Source organism: Anabrus simplex, chromosome 10, assembly GCF_040414725.1.
Source record: "Anabrus simplex isolate iqAnaSimp1 chromosome 10, ASM4041472v1, whole genome shotgun sequence".
Lineage (NCBI taxonomy): Eukaryota > Metazoa > Arthropoda > Insecta > Orthoptera > Tettigoniidae > Anabrus > Anabrus simplex.
The window spans coordinates 82,715,298-82,733,255 of NC_090274.1; the positions used below are offsets into that span (position 1 = coordinate 82,715,298).

The window sequence follows — 17,958 nt, forward strand, 5'->3', positions numbered from 1 at the left end:
ACACGCACCAACTGTGATTTGTTGTTGTTCCCAATAACACCCCACACCATAATGCTTTGAGTTGGCGCTGTATGTCTTGTGTGAATGCAGTCAGTGTGATGTCTCACCCCAGTCTGCGGCGAACGAAATTGCGGCCATCATTTTCAAACAGACAGAACCTGGATTCGTCCGAAAACACTCTCTGCTGCCATTCCCGTCCCCGGAGACGTCACTCCATACACCATTGCATTCTAGCATGTTTATGCACATTAGTCAAAGGTAGGGGGAGACGTGGACGATGCGCCGGTAACCCAATTCGTAATAAACTGGGACGGACTGTCACTCCTGAAAGTACGATATGTTACACTGTTCCACTGTTGTGCCAGAGCCGAGGAGGACGCGTATCTGTGCTGGAATGCCATTCGGATTAGGTTTCGATCTTCTTGGGGTTTGGGGAGGGTTCTGGGTGGTGCGACCAGACCCATCTGGTCGTGTTCTATAGCCTTCTGTGAACGTTCTGTACACACTTGTTGCACTGCCGACACACTTCTTCGTATACGAGCTACAATTTCCCAGATAAATGCATCACATTCTCTCATACCTCTTTTAAAATCACTCATCTGACAGTACTTTTCTTGCATACGTCTGCGAGGCATCCTGCACATTTGCTCAAGTCACACTGATCCAGTACCTTCGGTTTACTGCGACAATGAGAGCCGCAGGCAAAATTTACCAGTCAGTGGTGGTGCACACATATATCGGTGTGGACCTTGTACCTGAGGTTCGACGTGGTTCAAATGCTAATCATTTCTTCAGAACATACTACTCCACATGTCTTGTGAATATGAATTTCCTGTCCCTAATCTTTCAAGCTTTTCTGGATATTAAGGACATGAGTGTATTTCTTCGGCAAGATTGCGTTGACAAGAAGTTCACCAGCTGTTTATAGTTGGCCTAATTTGTAAAAAGAAAGATGCAGAGATGATGATGGGTGGAAATTCTCAACGTTGGTATGGTTTTCTGACGTGAAGGTTGGAGAGCTGTTGTGTTCTTCTTCGATGACAATATATATATAAAACGTTGATTGTAAATAATTTATACAATTGAAGAGTATTATGGAAGTTTGATGAAGCTATTGAATTATTGTTGTTATAGAATGGTTCTGAAATGAAGAAATCTAAAATAACCTACGAAATGTTGACCAATAAATATCACGGACAAACGCATGCCAACGTCAAGTAACTTTTGTCAAGCAATTGGAATGTTTTTCCTTCATATTTTTTATACTAAGCTGTATATTTTGACTTATATCTTTTTACCATATATTTAGCAGTTATTTGACCTACATTTCAAACTTTGACTACGGCTTTAAGCCATCAACTGTCTTTTATAGTCACATGATGCCTTCATTTTTAAATGTACCTCTTATGAATCTACCAGTTTTTAAGTACCAATTGTTTGTATTATATATTCTCATTGAACTGATTTCATATGCCTTCCACTATGTATTAGACATCTATTAATGACTACGGCTTTAAGCCGTACAATCTTACAACGTCCTTATTAACAAAGAACTACATATGTGTTTATCTTTTTATTAGATCATAGTTATTTCATTGAACATTTTATATGTACTATCTTTGAATCCACTAGTTTTTAGTATCATTTGAATGTAATGTATATTCTCATAGAACTGATATTTTATGCCTTCCACTATGTATTAGACATCTAATAATGACTACGGCTTCAAGCCACCTTCTTTTACTATATAGTACAATCAAACAAGTCCTATTCAACAAAAACTACTTATTGTTTTTATCAATATATTAGATTTTTAGTTACTTCATGAACATGTTTATAACTAACGTAAATCTTAACTCTCTTATAATCTTCAAACACATTTTTGAATATCTTTAACCAGATGCCTGGTAAAATAATAAGGTTTTTGATAATGACTGAAGATGCCTCACAGTGAGAGGCGAAACATGTCTCATCTGAATAATGTTTTAAAGTAAATGCCAACTTCTTGTAATGTATTGAATAGGTGGAAATAAACAAAAGATATTATCCTATATACAGTTTATGAAACTTTCAATACGGACGAAAAATGATTTTCATCACTTGTAATAATAAAGCCAACCAGGCTAATAAAAACAAGTATCTAAACCTTAAGACAAAAATTAGCAAGATCTCAAAAGATATCCAATTCCTAAAAGAATGTGTAAGATCCAATCTAGTGCCGAAATTTCTAAAATCGACTCAAAGGAAAAACATTCCGAAACATAAATCTAACGATATTCAAAACAAAATCAACAACCTTTGGCTCAAAAATGAGATAAAACTATTGTATAAAACGAAATCCTTATTAAATACACAACTTTATCGCGAACATTTGATTCTCACGCAATCGTTATCACCGCTAGAATGGATTTCTTATCAACAACACATTACATATAAAATACAGATTGCATTGAACAAAAAACAAGAAACACTAAATCGTAAATTGACACACTTAAAAGAAGAAAAAGCAAAATCAATGAACCGGAACAGTAATATAAAAATATCCCCCTCTCCATGGAACAATATTCCAACTACAATTAATCTATCCGACGTCACCTTCACAGACAAAGAAACACGTTCATTCAACCAAGGCTTAAAACATAATTGGCCCAACCCACATAAAGCAGAAGATATAATCACTACAATAGCCGAAGCTGAAACAAACATAAACAAACAAATTCCAACAGACAAACAAAACGACATAAAATACGAAATTAAAAAGAAATTACCTGCCCTTGTAAATGAAATTTTTAACAAAAATAACTCGTCCTCACTAAAACAGATCCAAGAATTAAGAAAAAAAAAGTGGACACTAATAACATAATAATAACTAAAGCCGACAAAGGCAATACTGTAGTCTTAATGAAAAAACAAGATTACATTCATAAAACAGAGGAGTTCTTCTCAAATGAGACCTACACAATAATCTCAAAGGATCCCACTACAAAAACTCAACGTAATCTAAAAACACTTTTAAAAAGCTCTTCATTTTTATTTAATGAACATGAATACCATAGTCTCATTAATATGAACCCCAAACTACCCACCGTCAGATCACTACCGAAGGTACATAAAAAGGACGTTCCCATTCGACCAATCGTAAACAGCCAAAATAGCCCGACATATAAAACCTCACAATTCCTCCAGAAATTTCTCAAAAAACATTTTAAATTCCATAACAAACACCCCAAAAATTCAATAGAACTATGTGAAACTCTAAAAAAATTTAACTTAAAACCTAATCACACATTGTGCTCTTTCGACGTCATTAACATGTATTCAAATATTCCCGCTAAAAAAACTATAGAAATAATAAAAAACAATCTTTCCAAACAAAGCAATTTAAGCAAAATAGAAATAGAAGAATTCTTAAAAGTACTAAACTTCGTCTTACAAAACAACTTTTTCACTTTCAACAATAAAATATACAAACAGGAAGGCCTGGCCATGGGAGACCCTTTATCCGGAATACTTGCTGAAATTTATATGGAAAACCTCGAAAACAGCAAAATAATAAATAACATCAATGGATTAAATCTCTGGCTACGCTATGTTGATGACACGCTAGTAATAATTGACAAAAATCTCAACAATAGTGAAAACATATTAACTTATTTAAATAATCTGGATAACAGTATTAAATTCACTAAAGAGGACGAGAACCACAAATCAATTAATTTTCTTGACATCACAATAACAAGAACTTCCAATAAGTTTGATTTCCAAATTTACAGAAAACCCTCATTCACACCTATAACTATTAAACAAAGTTCCCTTCATCCACAATCACACAAACAGTCCTCATTTTATAGTATGGTGTACAGAGCTCTAAAAATTCCCCTTTCAGCGACCAGTTTAAAAAAAGAAATAAATACAATAAAAGAAATAGCCACTTTTAATGGATATAATCCCTCTATCATAGACAAACTAATTAATAAAGTTAAATTAAAACTATCCACAAACCTCTCCCCAATAAAAAATGAAAAATCAAAGTTCGCAACCTTTACATACACCAACCCAATCATACACCAAGTAACCAACACCTTAAAAAAATCAAGAGATCAAAATAGCTTTCAAAACTCAAAATTCAAACCAAAAAATGTTCTTCAACCATAATACAATAAATTCAGAAAATAATAAATACTCAGGCTCCGGTATCTATAGATTAAAATGTAATGAGTGCCTCAGCTCATACATCGGACAAACAGGAAGAAGCTTCATAACTAGGTACACAGAACATTTCAATGCGCAGAAGCATAATAAACACTCAGCAATGAGCAATCACATGAAAGAAACGGGGCACAACTTTACCACAATTGAACAGGACCTTCAAATTTTAAAAACAATAAAGAAAGGTAGACTTATGACCGAATTCGAAAATTTATACATATTTTTGGACCAAAAATTCAATGCTAATATTTTATGCCTTCCACTATGTATTAGACATCTAATAATGACTACGGCTTCAAGCCACCTTCTTTTACTATATAGTACAATCAAACAAGTCCTATTCAACAAAGAACTACTTATTGTTTTTATCAATATATTAGATTTTTAGTTACTTCATGAACATGTTTATAACTAACGTAAATCTTAACTCTCTTATAATCTTCAAACACATTTTTGAATATCTTTAACCAGATGCCTGGTAAAATAATAAGGTTTTTGATAATGACTGAAGATGCCTCACAGTGAGAGGCGAAACATGTCTCATCTGAATAATGTTTTAAAGTAAATGCCAACTTCTTGTAATGTATTGAATAGGTGGAAATAAACAAAAGATATTATCCTATATACAGTTTATGAAACTTTCAATACGGACGAAAAATGATTTTCATCACTTGTAATAACATGTGTGTCTTAAATACAGTGTGCTCTGTAACTGTGTGCGCGGTTACGGCTATTTAATAAATGAACTATGGATATTGCCTGTTAGAGACAATCCTGTTGAAGTCGTATGATGATTTTTTGCATACGCACGAAGTATTATCTTTGTCTGCATCATGCAATCCACAACTGCTCCCTACCCCTGTCTTCCCTGAAACATGGCAGCAGCTCATCAGTTTGAATCACGCACCCGGAAGTAACAATTTAAAACTATTTTCTCAAAAAGTATAATTTTCCCCGCCAGTCTGACTGAACCATTGTTCTAAACATAACACGAAGAGCATCCTTGAATATTTATCGGTATAGTTCTGATAATCACTGTACACCACTGAGCTCAAAGGAAGGAGAAAATAACTTTTTTCCAGCTGACCAAAATTGACACAAGTATTGAACACTCTGTTTGCATTAGAGGCAAAGATGACCAGTGATTACTGGACAAAGACGAAATCCTCAAACATTGGCAACAAAATTTGTAGATATTTCCTGCATTGAATTACCACATCACCCTATACATCATGGTAAGTCCCATCTTATGCATCATATCGAAGGAAGTGGAGAGTACCTTTAGGAATGTGAAGAACCAAAAAGCGCCAGGACCAGATGACTTTCCAACAAACTTCTGGAAATTATAGCAATTTAAAGCACTCATTATCAACTGGCTGATAAGCTTGTTCATTGAAAGAGTTGACTCTGGCTCTGTTCCCAGTCATTGGGCTGCATACATCTTTGTGCCTACTTTGAAGCAAAATGACGATTCAGCAGAATGTGCACATTACCGTCCAAATTACCCCCAATTGTACATGAGAACATCTTTGAGATTAGCCTTCATTATTGACTGGGTGAAATCGTCGGCATTATTGCTAACCAGTGCATCTTCATTAAGGGTGCTGGAACAACTCATGCAATTTTCACTGCCAGAATGCTCATTGAAAAGCACTGAGAGCATCAGCAGGCAGTGTACATTGACCTTCCTTGATACTGAAATAACTTTCGACCGTGTTCCTCACCGTGTGGTCTGGTCTGCACTCGTGACCATGATGTACCAGAAATGCTTATAATTTGGATCAAGATGCTACACACGAATACCAGAGGTTATGTATGTTGCGCTGTCAACGTCTCGGAGAGCTTCTCAGTGAAAATTGGTGTGTACAACAACATATCATTCTATCCCCATTGCCCTTTGTCCTCAGCATGGACACCACCACATGGGACCTGCAAAGGTGCGTTTGTAGGACTATCTTATATGCAGATGATGTTGCACTTGCTGATAGGCCCAGAATGGGACTGCGGCATCAAGTGAAGATTGAATACCTGTTTTTCACAATACAACCTCAGAATAAACAAAAGGAAGAGTGAATATTTGGAGTCATCCGAACCATCCAATGTCTCTGTCCAAATTGTTTCAGGTACCTAGGATCTTACCTACAGACTCGTAGTGGGGTAGTTGTTGAAGTGCGAATTATGATAAAGGCAGCATGGATGAGATGAAGGGAAGTCAAGGCACACTCTGTGACTGATGGATTACACTACGTCTGAAGTCCAGAATATACTGCATGTTACTACGTCGTGTTGCTGTGTACTGTGTTGAATCTCGACAGACTGAGAAAGGTATGGAGTAGCAATTACACAACATGGAAATGTGTATACGCCTTTAGTCGATGGGCATTGCAGTTCTGCACCACGTAAAAAAAGACACCGTTCACCAGCAGATGAGCATCGCAGCCATCGCTCGTGAGGCATAGGATGTCACCAATGGTATGTTCGTGTCCTTTTGCAGCACCTGACGCAGTTGGCAATTTCATCCAAACTTTTGAAATTACTTTGCAATGTCCACGTGGCCCTACTCTAAAAAGGCATTAAAATAATATGCAAAATTTTTACAACTAGAAACGCTGCTGGGATTGGTAAAATTTCTGGGCACATACGAAAGTCAATTCTTTGAGTTACTGATTAGTGTATGTGTGAAGCAGCTATACCAGATGAATGAATAATTGGTGTATTAGCACCCTTTGTGTAAAGAAAATGTACTAATCTTGAAGCCAATAACTACACATTAGTCGTCTTGACTGGTGTTGCATGCAAGCTCTTGAAATGCATTCTTTCTGATTATATTATATACATTTGCGAAATTACCAACTGGTTCGATAAAAGGTAGTTCAGGTTTCAGAAACATTATTCCACTGAAGCTCATCTTATAGATTCCAGCAGGATATAGGAGATATAATAGATTCACGTGGTCAGATGTGTCACGATTGACATATCTAAGGATTTTCATAGGGTAGATCTCGGTAAACTACTGACAAAAATTAGTGTGGTCAGGATAGATAAAATAGTGGCTAAATGGGTGACTATAAAGACGTGGCCAAATTATTAAACATTAAAAAATTGAGAATTGAAAACATAAGATGTTACCCATTTTTAAGTTGATTACTTTAGTACTTGGTATGCGCCCCCTTAGCTTTCATGTGTGACTTGCTTAGACTGGGCATACCCTCAATCAGTAGTTTACACTGACTCTCTAAATCGTCATCATGACGCCAGATCTGAACGAGCTTCTCAATAAGGCCAATTTTTGTAGTTATATTCAATTTTCGGACTTTTCTTTTATATCGCCCAAGGATGTTCTATGGGATTCAGGATTTGTCGCAAGGAGGCCCATCTTGCATAAAAATAAATTCACTTTGGCCAAACCACTCTTGCACCTGAGCTATAAAACCGGTTCTTAATGCTATATTGTTCACGTCTCATAGTTCCTTCTACAATGTATAATCGTCCACATCCGTACCAAGAAAACACACTCCAGACCATCACTGAAGTTGGATGCTTCACTCAGTCTGGATGGAATGCTTCTCCTCCTTTTCTTCTGACACATTGACTTGTCTCTTCTTCGACAGGAAATACCGATTTGTCACTAAAACAAACCTGAAATAAATAAATAAAAACAAATAAGCCTAGCATTAAATGCAATATGCTGTACAGTTTAAATAAAATCATACTTGTATTGTACTGTATGGTTATTAGATTGATTAAAAGCGGAATAAAAGAAAAATTTCGTACATTTACTCTACTGTACGGTTACATCACTTAGATTGGGTTATAATGGAATAATGAATGATAATTTAGGAATTACAGCAATTGTCATGGACTTGCCTGTTTCCATTCATCAGATGACCAATTCTGGAGAGTCTTGACCCACTGGAACCTCTTTGCGGCCATAATAGAAGTAATCGTAGTTTTTTAAGGTCGTCTTGCTCTCATTCTAGAATTAAACAGCTCTCGCCTCACAGTCCTGTCTGGTACCAATGGCCCATACTCTTCCGATTTCTTACGTAAATCCAAACTAGTAAACTTGCGGTTGTTTACTGACAAATTAATCAGTTTTGTTTCCTCTTTGGGGTTAGTTCCTTCTTTCGCCCACAGTTTCCGACACGTTGTTGACATTTTATCTTCCCCTTACCTTCACATTATAAAATTCTACTTACAGATTGCTGTGATATTTGCAATTTAGAATCTGTCTCTTGCTGTGAATAACGTTTCTCAACACGTATCTCTCTGACAATGCCTTTCTTGGCAAAAGGTCCTTTCGTCTCCCCATAACCTCAAAATTTGACAGTTCCGTAGAACCACTCTTAAGAAATATCAGCTGAACTCGTGAATAGTATCAATAATGTATGTAACTTACAGAATGCCACGTCTGGTGTATTTCTAGAAAATAGAACTCAGAGCATTAGACTAGGTGAAGCTTTAATCTATATGAATAATGAACTGAAAAAAGTGATGAGGCTCTGTGTAATAAATAAGTTTCAGGAATGTGAGTAACTGCAAGAAGACCTTGACAATATTGTAAGATGGGCATTGGTAAACGTGGTGAAAAGTCAGGTTCTGTGTTTCACAAAATGAAAGAGTCCTCTCTGGTTTAATTATTGTGTTGATGGGATGAAAGTTCTTCATGGCGATCTCTGTAAGTACTTAGTTATTCATAATAAGTGTATATCTTCATTGTCGTAATCATATAAACATATTGAAAATAAAATTTACAGGTCTCATAATATGATTATGAGGTTATTTAGGGGTTGTAAAGGAGAGGGCATGTACATCTCCAGTAAAACAGCAATGAGAGTATGAGTATTACTTGAGCAGAAAACAGGAAATAATCCACAGAAATAGCTCCATTTCTTGTGGGTGATTTCTAACAAAAGAGTTGTGTTACAGAGATGTTGCAAAGTTTCAGCTGGGAAGACTTGGAGAAAGGAGACAATCTGTTTGATTAAGCAGTATATTCTGAGATGTCATTGGAGAGATGGGCTTGGAATGACATTAGTTGATGAATACATTTAAGTCATGTTCTTTAACTGTGTGTAAAGTCACAACATGAAGATAAGTTGGAATTCATGGGGAGAAATTTTTTGCCAAATGTTCACTTATAGGAAGATGATTTAGTGATTGAAATAATTTACCATGGGAGTTGTTTCTCTCTCTTTGCGTTTAGGCCATCTGTGGACCACGGTGCTTGTGTTCTAGCTGTGTTTTTGTCTTCGTCTGCCCCTTTTAGCATACTGGATTGTGTTCTTAGTGGCCTCTTGAGCCTTCCTGTTGGCCCAGTATTCCTTCATTTTCTTGCTGAATTCTTTCCTGCGCTCCTCTGACCAATTCCCGGCTCCTTTGTGGCTAGCTGATGTAAGGGATGTTAGGAAAGGTTTAGTTTTGACCATTAAACGGTATGCATTTCTGTCAGTAATGGCGGCTTGATTAATATTAAGCTCTGCAAGATCTTTGTCCACTTGTTTGGTCCAGGGGAATCCAGTAGCTTTGCCTTTGTTAGCAACCTTGAGGATCTTATGGGATAATCTATTAGGATCCATTCTGTATAGGTGTCCATAGAAAGTCAGACGTTTTCTCCTGATGGCATCTAGGAGGTTTTCTTGATGCTGGTAGAGCTCATTGTTGGGTTTGTACCATCACCTTCCATCTGGTAGGATCCTTGGCCCTATTATTCTTCTCAGGAATTTCCGTTCTTGCACTTCCAGGGCTCTCAGTGGGTTTTTTTTAGTTAGGGATAGGCATTCTGCTGCATAGAGGACTGATGGTCTGACTACTGCATTATAGTGTCTCAGTTTTACATTCTTTGATAAATGCTTTGAGGCATACAGTTTTCTGCAGGCATGGTAGGCCTTGTCTAATTTGATTCTCCTTTGTTCAAGAGCCATCGTTTCACTTAGGTCCTCCGATACCCACTCTCCGAGGTACTTCACATTTTTAGCTCTCTTGATGTGTTTTGTATCACTGACTCCCATTGTTGTAGGGGCATCTTTGATGTTGGTCATAAACTCGGTCTTTCCAATGTTGATCATGACGCCCGCTTTAGCTGCAATAGAGTGCAGTGTTTGAAGCTGCATAGTGGCCTCATGCATGTCGTTTGCTAATAAAGTAAGGTCATCAGCAAAGGCCAGGCATGGAATCCTCAGGTTGTCTGATTTAAACCCCATTTTTAATCCGGTGTTCTCAGGTAATGACCTGGTCCATTCTCTTATGATCTTTTCCAGGACACAGTTAAATAATATGCATGAGATACCATCTCCTTGCCTCACCCCTGTTTTGATTGTGAAGCTCTCTGATAATTGACCTCTAAACTTAACTTTGGAAGTGGTGTTGTGCAGGGTGGCTTGCACCAACCTATTAATTTTTTCGTTTAGTCCCAGTTCTCTTAAGGTGTTGAAGAGTGTGATCCTATCCACGGAGTCGTATGCCTTCTGGAAGTCGACAAAGATAGCTACCCACTGTCGGCATCTTTTCTTGCTATATTGAAGGATGGTCTTCAGATTTTGTATCTGTTCAGCACAAGACCTTGCAGTTCTGAACCCTGCTTGATATTCTCCTAATTCTTTATCCAGTTGTCTTGTTATGTGCTGTTCCAGAATCTTGGAAAAGACTTTATACGATACTGAAAGGAGTGATATTCCTCTATAGTTGCTGGGATCTGTTTTGCTTCCCTTCTTGTGGATTGGATGGATAACAGCTGATGTCCAATCATCTGGGAGCCTTTCCTTAGCCCATACGTCCAGGATTACTTTGTGTATGTGCCTGAATGTTAGCTCACCAGCTTGTTTCAACATTTCTGCCACTATTCCGTCTTCTCCAGGGGGAGTTGTTTCATATATTTCCACACTCTTTTTCTACATAAACAACCAACAGACCTAAATGCTGTTGTTTGATTGATTCATTCATTGATTGGGACATTGACTGATTTATGTATTTTGGTCTTAATGTGATATACAGAGATTGATGATGGATATTTCTATGCTTATGATTTAAGCATTGTCCACTTGTTGGGAAAGTGGTGGAATACTGTGGGATTATTTTACATTACAGTGAAGTGTTTTTGGAAAGAAAGTGTATAGGAACATGGAAATGAACAAAGAAGTGACAGGTCAAGTCATGTGTAGAAAGATGGGAACAGGCGAATGTGAATATAAGAGGATGAAGAAATTAGCAAGTCATTGTGGAGTTAGGGGTCAACAGAAAGAGAAACAGAAGCAAGGAATGGTATTGGGTTATGATTTGGAGATAGAGTTTATTATTATTATTATTATTATTATTATTATTATTATTATTATTATTATTATTATTTATTTATTTTCCATAAATTGTACATGTACACATACACGGAAGTGCCTTCAACCACACATGTATGTGTACATATACTCTGCTGAATATTCACAAATATGTAGGTGATTTTAAATTTACACATTTACAAATGTTCCTCATTTTTTATGCTACCATGTCTACTGCTATCCAACAGTGTGTTGCTTTTCATGTTCTTATCTCTCTTATCAGTTGTCTGAAAAGCAGTGGCAATAGGGACTCGGGTTAAAATGCAGCAGGTTATTATGCAAGTTAGGTTCCAAAAAGCGATAAAAAATGAAATAAATAAATGCAATGTAAATTTTAATCTAATAGAAGTTGTATAGTATTATTTGAAGTAGTTGCACAAGTTGTATATGAGTTGATTATGTTTGTAATACAGAAGATATTGTGAGTGAAATTTTGTAAATTATATACATTTATTAAGGTTGAGCTGTGTGCTTAATAGAAAAAAAATGCATAAATTGTGTAATACTGTATTTTTGAAATTGTTTTCTTCGTTCTTCTTTTAAAATTTAGTGCTTGATAATAATGTATTTTTGTGTACCATTTGCCACCAAGGTAGACACGTCTCTTGCATTTGAAGTGATTTTGATTTGATTGATCCTTTCCATTACCGTATATATTTTTTAAATGGGAGATAAATTAATTATGCTCTTATTTTTCCACTATGGAATTTATTTTTTCAGCTGTTGCTTGTTTAGGCCTATATATTTGTATTCCCTTACTTCTTTATTTTGCTTTCTTATTTCTTACTGACAGCCTTCCGAAGATACTAAGGAGGAAATATTCATAGAGGAACAAACTGATGATCAGCTCTTGCCGTACATCAAAGAAGAAACAAAGTACGTACACCACAAATCCTATACAATATGGAATATCTTGTACTTATTCACAGCTGTGTTCAGTAGTGGTTGGTTTATCACCAAAAACTGGCCTTTTTCATCAGTTTAATCCTTTCTTTACAAGGTTACATTTAAACGCAAATATCTTAAAATTCTATTGGTTAAAATTATCTAAAATATTCATCATGTACTCGTAGTTTTATTCAATATATATCCACAAAAAGAATCTCTGTTGAAGCTAGATATCTTGAAGTATATTTGTTTACAATACCTTTAAGCAAGTATGGAAAAAATGTTCTTTCTTTCGCTGTCTCTGCATCATTTGTTCATCACATTATCATCTGAAATGCCATCTGGAACTATTGCCTCCAGATATTCTGAGTAAGTTATCTTATATGTTCATGCCAACAGTGACACACAGAAAAAAGTGATGTTAGATTATAAATTAAATTTACAAATTTAAAATTCTTAATCTTTATGTACATTATAAACAATAAAATTATGTCTAACTAACATAATCAGTTTCATTAATCAATATAATGATGGCTGAGTTCAATAATGTGATGACTCAGAGAATGTCATTTTTAAATTATTTGGTTAGATTCCTTTTTTATTATTATTATTTCTGTTATCTTGTGTGTTAAGTTAGATTTCTCCATTTGTGGACGCCAAAGCAGACAGTGTGTTGTAGAAATGAAACGTTCACATCAGTAATACTACATCTTCGATATCATTGTTTTCAAAAAAACGTCTTTATTGTTGAAAGCATATAAAATTTTGTGGTATTGAATTTATGTTCGTTCCAGTGTTGTGGTCACACTTGCTGATTTATTTTAGTGTTCATTGTCACTCAGGTGCGTGTAGTGTGTTGATTGCAAACATACTTACACGGTTAGTATAAACTAATAAAATGGACAGCTACAAGTGGAGTTTTAAATTTGTGCAGGTTGCCTAAAAAAATTCAGAATTCTTTAAGTAAGTGAATTTATTATCTCGTAAAAGTAGATAAATAGGGGGTAGATTATTGCTTCACGTCCGTAGGTTTAACTTCAAAGTGCCCTACACGTGACCCCCGAGTGGTACTAAGAAAGCAATAATTGTTGCTGCTGGACATATCTTTTTAAAAATCTCCCAGCAATGACAAAAGTATTTGATGGAAATAGCTCTTCTCAGAGCTACTAGACAAGAAACATTGGACCTTTCATCCGTGTCTTCCAGCTTTATGTAGGAAGCATCAGCAGAACAAAATGTGACTACCTATCCAAAGTTATCCTGGATAATAAGATAGATGTTGTAGCTATACAGGAAACCCATACAGCCAATGAAGAAGAGTTTCTGAAAAGGGGCCACATTAATGGTTACACAGTCTTGGTGCAACATATCACAGTGCACATGGTATAGCTACTTATGTTCGCAGTAATATCCAAGATGCCTCACTGCTCTTTCAAAACGAAGACGAAGACATCCATTGTGTTGCTGTGCGAGTGGCAGATGTTAATATTTTTAACATTTATAAACCCCCAAACGCACAGTGGCCAAGTACCGTTCTACCTACTGCTCAACAACCTGCAGTTTATATAGGCGACTTCAACAGCCATCACGAACTATGGAAGTACTCGAATAACAGTGAATGTGGAACGAAACTAATAGAATGGATAGAAATGAACAATTTCCATCTGATGTTTGACCCAAAAGATCTTGGTACTTTCCAATCAGCTGCATGGAATAGGGATTCCTATCTTGGCCTGTGTTTTGTTAGCTGCAATGAGGGAGGACAGTCCTTACATACCAGTCGTAAAGTGTTAAGACCTTTTCCCCACAGTCAACATCGCCCCATTGTAGTGGACATTGGCATCAAAATTCCTGTTGTACGGTCAATACCATATGCTCGGTGGAACTCCAGAAAAGCAAATTGGTCATCATTCACCACTGAACTGGATATATGCGTTCGGTGGATTGCTCCCAAGCTCAACAATTACTAGCGTTTCGTAGGTGCAGTTATGATGGCGGCTAAGAAGAGTATGACTGGAGAATACATCCCTGGTTGGAATGTTGAGTCTGATGCGCTCTATAACGAATATCTGCAGACTGGTGATGAAGACATAGCTGATGAACTTCTTTCCAGCATGGATACTACCCGGAGAGAACGGTGAACTGAAACAGTGGAGAATATCGACTTAACTCATTCCAGTAGAAGAACTCAGGGAGTCCTCAGAAAACTTGGCGGAAGGACACCTTTGGTGAAGCAAGAGCCTGGAGTTATTCCGGATGAAGTAGCATCTCACCTCGTCACAACTTCCCAAGCTCCATCAGATAAGAAACATACCAAACACATACGGTGCCAGCTCCAAACTCTGAAATAAAGAACACCACGCACACCAAGGTATTCACTACCGCTTACGGTGCAAGACATCACTGCTGCTCTCAAAGACGTTAAACCAAGTACAGCTCCAGATTTTGATGGCATTTATCCAGAATTTCGCATTCATCTAGGGAAGAATGCTAGAAGTTGGCTGGCAAGGTTTTGTACCGACCTCCTATATAACTGACAACTCTCTGCAGTATTCAAACGAATGGAAGTGATTTCCATCTTGAAACCAGGTAAGCCTGCCAATGACCCAAGCAGTTGCGCTTTTAGGGAGGCTAATCGACAACGGAATCAGCGCAACTATTTTCCAGCATATTCCAGTTGATCAAGCCGGATTCAGGCCCAATCGCAGCTGCTGCGATCAAGTGCTTCACTGACATTCCACATGGAAGGAGGTTTCCAGAAACAACTCAAGAACTCAGCTGTATTCATTGATCTTACAGCAGCATTTGACGCAGTCTGGAGGGAAGGATTAATTTACAAGCTTCTCCGAATTGTACCCTGTAGGACCATCGAGCAGGTTATAATCAATATGCTCAATGACAGAAGATTTCAAGTGTGTATGGGAAATAGTATGAGTAGAGAAAGGAAGCTCAAAAATGGATTACCTCAAGGATCGGTACTGTCACCCCTACTGTTCAATTTGTATATCTCCGATCTCCCAGAAACATCATCACAAACATTTTGTTATGCTTAATATCATAACACTAGCCACTCAACATCGAGACCTTAGTGTGACAGAAGAAGTGCTACAAAGAGACCTGATTTCACTTTTAAACGTACTTCAAGAAATGGCAACTGTGTCCTAACTCTAACAAAACAGAAGTGTCATGTTTTCACCTGAATAACCGCCAAGCTGGCATTAAACTTTACATACGTTTTTGTCACCAAGAAATTCGGCACAGCAGCTATCCCAAATATTTGGGGATTACACTTGATCGCACACTATCTTACAAACAACATCTTATGAATCTGTCCAAAAAGCTCAAAACACGTAATATTATCCTTCAAAAATTATATGGCTTGAGTTGGGGTTCATCAGCAAAGACTTTATGATCTGCTTTGGGACTGGTTTTCTCGTGTGCTGAGTACTGTGCACCAGTTTGGCTGGATAGCCCATATACAAGACTAATTGATACTCAACTGAATGCTAGCGTGCGGTTAATATCTGATACTGTCCAGTCCACACCCCTTTATTGGCTCCCAATTCTGTCAGGTATAATGCCGCATGATTTAAGAAGATCAAATGCTCCCATTCAAGAGTTCAAGAAGATAGAAATGAACCCTCAACTGAATGTTTTGGATGATATTCCTATTCTCAAGGTAACAAGGTTCAAGTTACGACATCCATCTTTGCATGATGCTGTCGCATTGGCTGATGGGAATTTTCACCCTTTAGAAGAATGGAGAAGTCGTTGGAAATTTGCCACAGACAGTTCCTTACACAACATCTTTTCTGGTGAACATATTCCTGGTGAACATCATCTACCACGTAAGATTTGGACCACTCTGAATCGGGTGAGAACAACCCATGGACGATGCAGGGATGCCCTTTATAAGTGGAAATATATCTCATCACCAGAGTGCGACTGTGCATCTCGGCAGATGATCCCCATATTGTAAGTGAATGTACACGACGTTCCTACACAGGTAGCCCGAGTGACTTTTTGGAACCAACAGAGGAAGCCATACAGTAGATCACCCAACTGGACATCCTGCTTTAAAACATGTTTCTTGTCTGTGTATATTTGTAAATACTATATATTTGTATATATGTATCTAACTTGTTGCCCTATGCTAATAATAATAATAATAATAGTAATAATAATATTAATAGTAATAATAATAATAGGTAAATAACGTAGTGATATAATATTCTTTAAAAATTGTAATTATTGTCACTGACCTCAAAAAGTCTTGTTTTAAAACATTTAATGCAGGTCATGCAATGGCTAGTCATAGCCCAAGGTTTGACTTCAAACCAGATTTGTGATGGAAACTACGAATTCTGAATGGTTTATTTGATTTAGTGAGTGGTTAGAGCCTTCTCGACTCTTATGTGATGCACTGACTTGTTCCTACTGTACTTTCACAATAGTGGCAAGAAATATTCATATCGGTCCTCAGAACTACCCAGTACCAGCTCACACTCTCTTATTAGTCAGAGTAGAACCATGTACACAACTGAAGATCGCCCAAATAGTCTATTCTTCAAGGTTTAAATCCTGCAGTTTCTTTGTAATTCATAACAGGACACAATAGGCTACGTTAGAGAACAATCTTGTATTATGACCACCAGTAAAAATGTTGCTTATGAATCCTTTTCACACACAAAATCATATTTCTATTTTTGATGGAGTCTAAATTAGCTTTCTACTTTCTAAACATATTTTGTGCAGAGGCACTCTCGGATCAGCAAAGCGACATGCATTTTATGTGTCTTCTTTTTCCTTGGCATATATGTCAGAGGACAGTCCATTGTCTACGTAGCTTAGTCCATTTTACATCATAGATTTTAGATGCTTCTGAAGGATACAGTCGACCGGATCTTATCTGTTACTTCCCACTTTGTTTTATATCTCACCTCAGGCGCTATTGTTTCCTCACTCTCATTTCAGCAGTCTACAAATATCATGCCGCAACTTAAATGACTTCCTTTAAAATGTCTAAAATATTTGCCATGCCAGTTTGGTATTGATTTTAAGATTCATAAAATTTCCTAATTGCTGACTTGTGGAAATACACGTATTTCTGAGCTTACCAATTAGTGATGAGATTACCTTCCATTTGTGGAGACACACATCGTCCTGAGCTAAATAGTGATGAGGCTTACTTCCGTTTGTGTAGAGACACATGGTCCTGAACTAACCACTTAGTTATGAGGTTTCCTTCCAGCTTTAGAGCATTGAGTGTCACATGGCCCTGAGCTGACCACTTTGTGCCACTCCTCCATGGTCTTCATATTTATAGGCGTGAGCGGAGTGAAAATAACAAACTGATTAACATGATCGTTTGCTGTCTATGACGTATGTAAGCAGAAATATGAATTGCAAAATTCTATTCAGGCTAGAATACACTGACGGACTCCCCTCTTGCAGGTACTCACAGAATTTCACCGGATATTCAAACTGTCCTTCCTATTTAACACAGATATACCCATTTTTTATTTTTTTGAGT

The 17,958-nt window shown here is 37.0% G+C and overlaps 1 protein-coding gene across 1 annotated transcript in view; it reads left to right on the forward strand.

Annotated features, from left to right (window-relative positions):
- LOC137502339 (uncharacterized) overlaps nucleotides 1-14,776 on the forward strand; it is a 57,046-nt gene extending 42,270 nt beyond the window's left edge. The window contains exons 4-5 of the mRNA XM_068229343.1: nucleotides 12,331-12,413; nucleotides 14,605-14,776. Of these exons, the coding sequence (XP_068085444.1) occupies nucleotides 12,331-12,413; nucleotides 14,605-14,776 (255 nt within the window). The remainder of the gene's footprint in view (nucleotides 1-12,330; nucleotides 12,414-14,604) is intronic.
- The last annotated feature ends 3,182 nt before the right edge of the window (nucleotides 14,777-17,958 follow it).